At 35.6% G+C, this 12306-nt stretch overlaps 1 protein-coding gene across 1 annotated transcript; it reads right to left on the minus strand.

Moving 5' to 3' along the window:
- LOC124844812 (Radical SAM superfamily protein) lies at positions 1-2535 on the minus strand. Its single transcript, XM_047321820.2, has 2 exons — positions 1595-2535; positions 1-1172 (listed from the first exon to the last, which is right to left on the minus strand). Exons 1-2 carry the CDS (start codon positions 2395-2397, stop codon positions 509-511), a joined length of 1467 nt encoding a protein of 488 aa, XP_047177776.2. The 5' UTR covers positions 2398-2535; the 3' UTR covers positions 1-508.
- Between the last annotated feature and the right edge of the window lie 9771 nt (positions 2536-12306).

The raw sequence follows: 12306 nt of genomic DNA on the forward strand, positions 1-12306 counted from the left end.
TGAAAAAGGCAAGAAAACGTTACCAATATAGAGGGACAAAATATCAGTAAACAGTAAAACAATTGCTATGAAAAAACAGGTGATTGGTTCACCTAAAGGTGATCTCAATCTCCTTTACTTCCAAAAATTACTAGCTTGGGCACCAATTATGTACCTCTCGATTTCCATCCATCTGCAAAATTCATATATCAATTTGTGTTTGGATGTCGTAGTACACTTTGAAATTATGTTCTTTCACCATCAAGATGATTCTCAACCTCAGGAGGTAGGTTTAGACAATTTGTTTATTTATTCGAATGTCAATCATAATTGATTTCATTTCATGAACTATTATTAGTTATGAAGATCAACGGAACGTAAGGATGTCCATCATTGGTGTTTGAGCCTGCATATCCATCCCCTCCTTACAAGAAATATTTCCTCTGTATAAATAGGTATCTGGTACAAATAATCGTTAGATGACATCAGCTATAATTGGTGTGTTGCTTTAAAATATACATCCATGCTTTCAAGTGGATTTTGCTTCTTGGTACTGAGGGGAAACCTTCCAAGAGTCAATAACCCCAAAAGCAAGGGCTATCAACTCATTTGATAAGAGGAAACCTTCTGGATCACTTAGCCTTATGTATGCCACCCTCTTTTCTGTGTTAGTTTTATCCCAAAAGGAATAGTCAAGGTCATCTATAATGGTTCTCCTATGCTCATCCAAGCAAACCACAAGTCCACTTTCAACATAAGGTTTATAAGCCTCTAGCAATGACAAAACAACAGAGCTGCCAAATGATTCTTGGAAACTCTTTAAGTCTAGGCCTTGTGCAGTTCTTAGGGACAGCATCACCACATCCATGGCCGTGTCCTTGCCATTAATGTTACCATCACCAGAGCTATCTACTATTCCTTTTTCCAGATTCTGCACAAAATTAATGTAATCATTGACCTTCCTTGGTCTTGAATACCTCAACCCACCAACAAAACTGGCAGAGCCAAGGCCAAAGGCATAGAAAGGCTCGTTCTTCCAGTAGATAAAGTTGTGTTTGCACTCGTACCCACTTTTGCAGTAGCTGCTGATTTCATAATGGTTGTAATTCGCATCAGTAAGCATTCTTGAAGCCATCTTATAGAACTCAGCCGATTGTGTTTCAGAAGGCATTGGAAATTCCCCTGGTGAGTACCTGAAAATATCTCCAGATCATTATAATGATTTATAAAAAGACAATAAAAGCCATCAATGCTACTCAAGGTTCTAAGAGATACTCAGCCAAATCAGATATCAAGGTTTCAAATTCTAGTGACAGTTTCATCGCGATTCTTGACACTGTAAGAAAGGGCAGCTGTAAGAATAGCCTAAAAACATTGACACCACATCCGAAAATGCAGAAACAGACCGTTTTCGAAAACCTTGTAAAGTGTATCAGTTCGTAATTTCTCACAATATAAAAGATCATTACAAAGCTGCAATTGATTTAAAACCTTGTTGCCGCCAGTGCAACAGAAAATAACTGTCACTTCCTAGCAAGTATATTAGTTATATTGGCTACAGTTTCGAGAAAAAATGTGGAATCGTGTTCACAGGAAAAAAAAAAGTGCCACTTACAATCGTCCAAATTTTGTTCCTTGCTCAATTTGCAAGTCATAAACGGACACATGAGAAGGTTGTGACTCAATGGTGAGCCTTAAACTTTCCTCCCACATCTCACAACTCTGATGAGGCAACGAAGCTATGAGATCAATACTCCAATTCTCAACCCCACATGACTTCACAACACTAATAGCCTCATGAACCTCTTGCACCCCATGTGCCCTCCCACACGCTCTCAACAGCTCCTCCTGAAAGGCCTGAACTCCCAAAGACACTCTATTCACTCCCAACGCTATCATCTCCCTCATCTTCTCAGCACCAAACGTGCCGGGGTCCATCTCCATCGATATTTCCGCGTCCTTACAAAGCCCAAACTTCACCCTCAGACTCTCCAAAACGGATGAAACCATGGCAGGAGGCACCAGAGAGGGCGTCCCACCGCCAAAATAGACAGTTTGGAGGGGCGTGGTGGAAGCGGGCTGATCCACTTTGGTGGCGGTGATTTCCCGGCAGAGCCAGTCGATGTAGTTGGAGACGCGCGGGTCGTGGTGGGTTTGGGTGGAGGCGGAACCGAGAGCTACGATGGGAAAGTCGCAATAGTGGCAGCGTTTCCGGCAGAAAGGGAGGTGGATGTAGGCGGAGGAAGCGGGTGGTGGGGTGGCGAAGTTGAGAGAGGCATTATGTCGAACGGGTGGCGTGCTGTTAGTGAGAAAGGTTTTGGTGAATGCGTGGTGAAGTTTTTGAGCTTTGGATTTAGGGGTTTGGACCAAGAAAATGGGAGTGAAAGATGATTTCAGCAGCATTAGGGGAGTGAGCATCAAACTGCCGAGAAAGGATGTAGACGAAATATACGAGGCACCTCTGCACTAGTAAGGGATATTGCTACGATGACAAAATATAATAAGGACTATGATATGTTATTTTTCATATAATAAATATCGTTGTGATGTCGTTTTTTCTTCGGCTTTCCCCCTCAAATATCAAATTTTACTATTTTAATCTTTTGAATGAATTTATTCTTGTCTGTTTTTCATGTGACATAAGTTGTAACGTACCCAATTTTCCTTCCCCCTATCTGAGGGTGTTTCTGTGCAAGAAGTGAATAGTAAAAGTTAAATATACTATATTAATAAAAAAATTAAGGGTTAAACATCTTCTAATTTCGGAAATTTAGAGGTTGACATTTATTTTTAGTTTAAATCTTAATAAATTTTGATTTCCAATTTTAAAAATAAATAGATATATTTATTTTATTTCATTCGTATTAATTTTTTTACATGTTAAATTTCTAGATTAACATTTAAATTGGAAAGTATAAAATATAAACAATTTAAATATTAATCTTGAAATTATTTAAAGTAATTAAATTAAAAAAATTATATGTATTCATTTTTAATATTTGAGAATCAAAATATATTAAAATTTATAGTAAAAAATGAATTTCAATTTTGGATCGTTAATAGAGAAAAAAATATATAATCTAAGAATTAATGTGGTTTAGTAAAGACAAGTAGAAATGAAATTTGTAAAATATATATATAATCTATCCAAAAATAGAAGGAAATTATTTATTTTCATTCTTATTTTTATATTTTATATAAAAACTAGCATGTGATGTTATGGTAAGCTAAGATCATCCTTGAAGTTTAGAGGATGGTTTTAATGTAAAAGAATTGTACATTTGATATATTTAGGTGGGACTTTTTATTAATAAGTTTAATGATTCGATCCTATTTTTATTCAAAATCTCGATTTGGTTCCTTATTTATTGGTTTTCTCAATTGGATTTTTAATTTTAAAAATTGAAATAAATAGAACTATGTTGTTAAATTAGACAAACGTCGTTTAAGTGTTGTGTATGTGACATTCTGATTGTCTTTTTTTTAATGATGTGACATAATTTATGTGGTAATAATATAATCTGATGTGAAATTTTTAATTTATGAATTAAAAAAATTGAACTAAAAAATAGAATAACAAATTGGGGGAACTTACCCCTTTCTTCAAATTGTCATTTGCAAGAACAAATTGTGGAAAAGTGTGGGGTGCCTTCGAATTAGGGTTTAGAGCTGGGAGAAAACAATTTTGAATTTAGGGTTTGTGGGCAAAATACAATAGTTTAAAATTAGGGTTCATAGGTGACGTTTGGAAAGATTTAGGGTTGAAGCACGAGGTGAGGTGTGAGACATTGTGTCGTTGGAAGCGCAAGGCTCAAGCACGTGGTCAATGGAGGTGAATTTGAAGCAAGGTCAGTGATTATGCTTTATTTTCTTAGTTTTTACGGTTGAGAAACCATTATATTGGGTAGTGGTCCCTCATCATTTGAATGCTTTGCTCTGTTGTTGTTGATTGTGATATGGTGGTTCCCTATGTATGTTTAAAGTGATTTCACTGTCTATGTTTCAGTGCGCTTTGTTATTGTTTTAATATAATTTATTTTTGTCGTCATATGTTTACATAATAGGTGTAGATATATTTATATTATGTTGTGCATAATGGACGAGACTATTGAGTGTGTTTTCTAGCATAGAGTGAAGTTCATTAATCATGGTACTCTGAAGTATGTAGGAAAGACAACAACTTTGTTCTTTGACCCTGATATGTGGAGTTATTTTGTGGTTGCTAGTGTAGTTAAAGGTTTGGGATGTCGGAACAATCGGTACCGTTAAAGAGTCGCGCAGCGGAATAAAATATAGATAGCGGAAAGCGTGTAACGATCACAACACAAGTTAAAATAGTTGGTTTCAAAAATTGATTTTCTTAGCGAACTTTTATCGAACAGTTGATGTGCTAAGAGTTTTTACATCATTACATTTTATCCTATACATTTGTTTCTACAAAATGCGTTTAACAAAGATGCATTTAGAGTCTTCAATTCTTCAGCTTTTATCATCATCAAAACTTTACAGTAGCTTTCAAGATACCAATGCTCCTCATTGGTAACATGGGATATGTAGGTTTTAAAGACTTATGGTACTCTGTATGATGGGGTTTAGTTTTGGAAGATAGGTTGGAACCATTGATTGATGACACTGGTGCCATGCATATGACTAACTTATTTAAGCTTAATGGTAAGGTTCATTTATACGTTGTACATGATGTTTCTGAGCCCCAAGTTATATATATATGCTTCAATATATTAATGATGATGAAGGACAAGTGGGAGGTGTGTTGCATGAATCCAGTGAGTGTGTTGTTGAAGGTCATGGTGACGTACAACAATAGTTGCATGAGGGTTAAGAAGATTGTGATGGTGTTGAAGTTGAAGGTAAAGGTGCTGGTGATGGTGTTGAACATGTGAATGAGGGTGAAGAAGATGGTGATGATATCCAAGTTTAAGGTGAAGGTGATGGTGTTGAACAGGTGCATGAGGGTGAAGAAGATGGGGATGGTGTTGAACACTAGTGCAAAAACAACATATAATATCACACATTTAACGTCCAACCATTGAATAACCAACGTTAAAAATGATCGGTGAAATTTTTGTAAATAAATACAATTATTAGACGTCATTTAAAATTGTAATTCGACGTCAATTTGTCATAAGACGTCGAATGTTGAGAAGTCTGACGTCCTATTGGGTAAATTTTGCGAAAATGCTTGGCTTGAAAGTGAAAATGTATTTACGTATGACGTCGAATGCCCTATAATTAGATGTCAAAAGGATATAAAACGTTGAATGCCCCAACGTTAGACGTTAAAATGTTAGTGAATTCAATAAAAATTGAGCTGGAGATTGAAAATTCGTTCACTTTATCTTAGCGCGCGACACCCTCTTCTCTGCTCAAACTTTTCTGGAATAAAGTTTGACGACCATCACATGTAATCTTTCTTTCATTTGATACAATTGCATGTTAATGAACTACTTTAGGTATGATTTTCGTTTTATTTGACCGATTATTTTTGTGTTCTTGTCTTTCATAGGAGCATTCTGCTTTCTCTCTCACTGGTGGCAATACTTTATTCCGACGAACCCACCTTTTGAAGGTTAGTTTCTGTTTTTGTTTTAAAGAACTTATTTGTTGAATTTGTTTGTTGTTTTTTTCTTTCTGTTGAACTTGTTTGTTTGTTGTTGTTTGGTTGAACTTGTTTGTGGTTGTTGTTTGAATGAACTTGTTTGTTGTTTGTTGTTGATACTATACTACATGTTCATAGTTCATGCTTTATAAAATATCAAAAACTAAAATTTGTTGTTTTTATGCTTTTCAGGTCTCGTAGAGTTCTAAAAAAGGATCACAATTAATTAAAAAAAACAAAAAAAAATTATTAACTTAATTTGCTTTACTAGGAAATAATGTAAATTAATGTCATATATTGACAAAATTTGATGTCAATTAATGTAAATTAATATCAAATTTTTTAAATTCGACGTCAATTTAACGTCTCCCGATATAACATCGATCTCGAATTCGACGTGAAAGGCCAAAAAACACCGACGTTATACGATATTTTTGTACTAGTGGAAGTTCAAGGTGAAGGTGATGATGATATTGTTGAACAGGTGCATGAGGGTAAAGAAGGTCATGGTGATGGTGTTCAAGTTCAAGGTGAAGGTGATGGGGATGATGTTGAACATGTGCATGAAGGTGAAGAAGGTCATGGTGATGGTGATGTAGAGAAAGACTTGCATGTGTGTGAAGGAGTTGTGGAGGAGGAAGTTCATCTTCGTAGTTTGAGTTCATCTAGTGACCGAGGTGGTCTACATGGAAATAGTCAGTGCTTGAAGGGGCTAGTTGATGTGAGTGTTGAATGTGACATAAATGATGATATAAATGAACAATAGTCTGGTAATGTCGATGTAGAAGTAGAAAGTCTATCACATAAATTTAGTGGAGAATGTTGTACTGACAGTTCAGACAACAACTTTGATGATGATGAAAGATGTTTGTCAGATGAGGAGTGGAAATATGAGGAATTACTTACTGCAACAGATTGCGATGAAAATGATAATGAGAGTTATGAGAGCTTTTCTACCTTTTCTATGCCAAAAAGTATGGTAGACTTTACATGGGAAGTTGAGACATATTTTGCTGAAAAACAAGATATTTTAGAAGTTATCAAAGGGTATGCTTTGAAAAATGGGAGGAATATAAAATTTTTAAAAAATGATAAAAGAAGATTGAGGCTGAAGTGCGTGGGTGCAAAAGAAGAATGCCCATGGACCATATATTGTGCTTATATGGAGGCTGTGAAATGATGGCAGCTAAGAACTATAAAAGACAAGCATATCTACAACAGGGAGTTCAACCTGAAGTTAGTTGATGCCAAGTGGTTGAGCAAAAAGTTGGAGAAAACAATAAGGGAAAATCCTAAAGTGAAGGGTGTAGATATTCGTGAAAAAGTTCAAAGAAAGTGGAATATTGGTATATCTAGATGTATGACTTATAGAGGCAAAGCTATTGTTGATGATCACATATATGGGTCCTTTAAGGAACAATATAAGATGATATATGATTATGACCATGAATTGCTGGCAAAAAATCCAGGCTCAACAGTTAAGGTACATGTTGAGGATAATGAGAGTGATGTAATTTTCAAGAGATTTTACTCTTATCTTAAGGCATTCAAAGATAGTTTTCTGTCTTGTAGGCCAATAATTGGATTGGATGGAGCTTTTTTGAAAGCAAAGTTTGAAGGTGAGTTGTTAATGACTATTGGACGAGATGCTAATGACCAGATGTTGCCTATTGCATATGCTGTGGTCGAAGTGGAAAACAAGGATTCATAGAGATAGTTTCTGAACCTTTTTATTAATGACCTTGGTGGTCTAGAAGTATGTTCATCAATAACTTTTATGTCAGACCAACAAAAGGTAATACTGATCTATAAATTTGTATTTTCCTACATTCATTCATTACTTATAAGTGCTGCTAACTACTCTTTATTATTTTAATGTAATACTTAATTTTGGCAAAACAATGTTTCTGCTTTGAACATGTACACTTGGTTATTATGTGTTGTTTCAATGTTGCAATGTGTATTTTCAAAACAATGGTATTTCAATGTGTTGATTCAATTTGACAAAACAATGATGTTATGTCATGCTTATTATATAATAGTTAAATTAGCTATTGTTGTTATATCATATATTATTATTAAATGACACATTGTTATATAATAAAGCATTGTCACTGGTCATAGTAATATTACCAATCAGTGTCAGTGAATATGACAAATACACTTCTTCTTCATTACTTGTTCGAAATTGTTGACAACAATATGAATTAGGGAATTATTGTGCAGGTGAAATTGTGAAAACACTTCCTCTTTATTACTTCTTTTGTCAACCACATTTATTAATCAATACCATATTAAGTGAAATTTCTTTATTTATTACTTTACCATATTCTTTATTGATCAATACCATATTAAGTGAAATTTCGCTCTTTGGACATACATTAAATACAATAAAGATTCATTCATTCATTCAAAAAATTACTGCTACATTACATCCAGTGCATCCTAATACAATGATAATTACTGCTACATTATGGATTTGTCATCCATATTAAAATTACAATTACATTAAGCACACAAATCAAACAAACCACCTCTATCAACACCTTTATCCATTTCTCCACAATCTTAAGTGATTTCTGCAAATCAGTCATCATCTTTATACCACCTCTCATTTCTTCTATGTTGGATAAACACTCATTCTTTGCTTCCCAGTTGACATTAGAATACCTTTCCTCAATACCATATACAACACCATATGAAGAAATTGCAACCACCTTATTCATTTCCATCCTGTAAAAAAAATTATACCAATTAAAAATACTTACTACAAACAAAAACAACAGACCATGGACGTTCTTCTACCTTGTACTTAAGACAATCCCAAAATTCCTTACCTCTCTTCATAGTAGTTACGTTCTTCTACCTTGTACTTAGGACAATCCCAAAATTCCTTACCTCTGTTCTTAGCAGTTCGAGTAGTTCTTAGCAATCCTAAAACACCATCAATCCTAGATTCTCCTCCATTACCACGAAAAACTACATTAGGATTTTGCTTCCGTCGCCCGTTAAAGAAGAACATGAATGGACATCTGTTTTTTATTATCCATTTTCGCCCACCAACTAACCCTAATTTGAAGCACCCTATTCCCCAAATTCTTTTCGCAAAAGTGAAAGACAACAAATATTGAGTTCAATTAAATGTTGCCCTAATTTTTTAATTCATAAATTATATACTTCAATTCCAAAACCACGTCAAAAACAATTTAAACTGCTCCAGGGTGATACAATTGATGGGTCTGTTCTGCCTCAATTGCTCAAAGAAGTCAAACAAGATCTTATGAAAGGCAATTTGAGCCTTGTGTGATGCTACCACCTTCTACTACATATAACCAATTCTTGCCATTACTGAGTTAACCATCTCTTATTGTTGGTTAGGATATGCATCTGTCTTTTGCAAAATGTTGTTTAGGATATGCATTAACATAAAACTCCCTAACTTATAGCTCAATGTAGTAATCTTCAGGCCTAACTAACTTTTTCCAACTCTAGTATCCAATGCTCTCTAATATTCATCATATTCTCCTTCTAGGAGTTCAATCCTCCTTTCTTTCAAGACTGACTTGTGTTAAATGTCATTAAACCTCTCCTGCTTGGTCTTTCTTTGGAACCTTATTCGGTCTTATTGCGATAGAGGTTGGGCAATTCTTTCCTTTCCTTTCCTTCTTCCATATGAACTGGTAGAGTTGCAGAGGGTGATTCTTCTGGTGTGGCTTCAGAACTTGATTTGGACGAAGATGTAGGGTTGCTATAGTCCTACATGCAGATGTTGCTGGATGGCTCGGTCTGAGAATCCTTCTCCCTCTGACTGGTGCCAAGTGTTTTACTCTCCTCCTTAGTTATTTTATTGGAGGTGATGGTGAAGGGCTGCTTGTAGAAGTGTTATCAGACAACTCTTAAACTTCTTCAGCTTCTTTTTGTCTAGATGAAGCAGCTATTATCTTCCTTTTCTTTGCAACAGTCATATCATGGGTTGCTCTTCTTTTAGGTGTCATTATGCATCAAAGTTCATTCAACTCCTAGATTAATTTCCTCCATTTAACATTTACTTAGAAATACCAATTCAAATTTTCACATGCAACTGCAGTTTCATCATCAATTTCCAGTTCTCAACAACCAAACTTTTTTTCTTTCAAGCATTTTGTTACATGACAATCAACCTCAGTGATATAACATTAGAACATTCGTTTGATTCTGTTTCTCATAATCAAATATAAAAAACCTTCAAAAAATAATTTGATTTGAACATGCAAGCATAAAGTTGAGGTTTTTATGTGAAGAAAACCTAATCAACATTTTCACACACTCAAAACTTTATAAGAACAATATCATATTCATATATTAAATCATAATCTTGCAAATAAAACACATAATCATCAATAGAGATTATCAAGCCGTGAAAGTGGCTTAAGCGAACCCTAATGAGTGAATAAATAATTAGAAAACAAATGAGCAATTTGTTGTACTTACTTTGTAAGTGCAGAGAATGAGAATGAGAAATGTTGTTGAGATTGAGAATGAAGTGTTTGGAAGTTTTGAGAACGAAGGATTAGAGCTTCTAGGAGTTTATAGAAGGTGTTTAGAGTGAGTGGGGTGACATAGGTGTGAGTGGGTTTTAAATGAATGAGATATATAAGGGTTTGCCTTTTAAAGTTGGTTTAATCATTTCCGACATATCTATTTGTGCAGGATCGTCTCAAATTGGTCCTCGTATTCTAAATCCTCTCAATTAGGTCCTTTATTGTGAAAAATTTCATCAATTTAGACCTTACCGTTAACTAGGCTCGACGACGTTAAAAAATTTGATGCGTGGCTTGGTGACATGAGCAAGTGGTACTGACGTGGCACACATTTGTCGCCTGAGTTGGCTTTATTTTATTTATATATTTAAAAAAATTCACTTGAATCAAAACACAACGTTTTTATTTATGAATAATTGATTACTAGTTAGGTTTTTTAATTTCACAATTGACTGGGTGTGTAATTGGGGATAATTTGGAAAATAGGGTTTTGTCGAGGGTTGGTAATTGTGGTTGGAATTTGGGGAACAATAGGGTATTTCATTACTATTTCGTATAGTTGGTGAGTAAATAGGTTTCCTTTTAAGATTTTGGAGTGATCTATCGGTGCTATTTCGGTGGAATCAGCAAGCTGTTGGTGGTGAAGCACGTGGAAGGCAGTGGCGAAAATGTTCGAGGTGAATCACGTGCACGTGTTCAGGTTAGGTTAGTAAATGCGCTTTCCATTGAAGTGTTTGATGATTTTGTCCTTTTATGGTTGTCCCACAATGTTGCATGGTGTATAATGTTTCGTTTTTCATTGCAATGTGGTCCCCTATTATTAAAGTGTTGTTGGATTGTCGTTTTCTTATTACTTTATAGGTTAAAATATAAGTGTTGTGTTGTACGTTATGGAGGAAAATTTTGAAGTTGTTTTTCACCACGGTGGAAAGTTCATAAATAAAGGGAAACTTAAGTATGAGGGGGAGAGTACAACTTTATCGTTTTGACCCAGATATGTGGAGCTATTTCCTTGTAGTCAGTGTAGTAAAAGGGCTAGGTTATGATGGGTTTAAGGAGTTGTGGTACTGTGTAGGTGGTGGTTCTGTGTTAGAAAATAGGTTGGAGCCTTTGTTGGATGACGTAGGAGCCATGTACATGATTACCTTAGCTAGGATTAATGGTGAGGTGCATCTATTTGTTGTTCACACAGTCTCTGAACCTGAGGTGATACATATGTTAGAATATGTTCCTCAGAATACACATGAAGAGCAAGGTGGGGGTATGGTTGAGGGTGAACGTGAAGAGCAAGGTGGGGGTGTGGTTGAGGGTGAACGTGAAGAACAAGGTGGGGGTATGGTTGAGGGTGAACATGAAAAGCAAGGTGGGGGTATGGTTGAGGGTGAACGTGAAGAGCATGGTGGGGGTATGGTTGAGAGTGAACATGAAGAGCAAGTTGGGGGTATGGTTGAGGGTGAACGTGAAGAGGAAGGTGGGGGTATGGTTGAGGGTGAATGTCAAGAGCAAGGTGGGGGTCAATGTGAACAGGATAATGAAAGACAATGTGAGGTGTCTGACAATGAAGGTGAGAGATGTGAATGTGATGGAATGACTGAAACTGTTGTTGTTTCAGAAGAAAGAGTTGAGGCTGATGATGTTGTTGAAGGTGTTATTGAAACACAAGTTGGTGTGGGTGAGGTTGAAGGGGATGATGGTGATGTTCGTAGCTGGAGTTCTAGTGGTGATGATGATGGTAATGATGAAGTTAATTATGACTGTATGGAAGGGCTAGTTGATGTAAATGTTGACTGTGATATAGAAGAAGAGGTAGGAGATGGAGTTGCAGATTGGTTTGGTAATGTCAAAGTTGATGTGCAATCTGATGATAGTGATGTTGATGATGGAATAAATAGTGATGATGATAGAGGTTTGTTCGATGATGAATGACAATCCGATGAATTAGACAGTGGAGCAGAAAGTGATGGACAAGATGATGAAGAGGATGGTTGTGGGAAGTTTGTAACATTCTCTATGCCTAAGACAATGGTAGATTATAAATGGGATTTGGAAACTTATTTTGCTAACAAGCAAGACTTTGTGGATGCCATCAAAACGTATGGTGTAGAAAATGACAGAAATATTAAATATGTTAAAAATGATAAGAAGAGAATTAGGCTAAAATGTATGGGTGCTAAAGGAGAGTGCCCTTAG

Source organism: Vigna umbellata, chromosome 2 (genome assembly GCF_029865625.1).
Source record: "Vigna umbellata cultivar VRB3 chromosome 2, Vumbellata_1.0, whole genome shotgun sequence".
NCBI lineage: Eukaryota > Viridiplantae > Streptophyta > Magnoliopsida > Fabales > Fabaceae > Vigna > Vigna umbellata.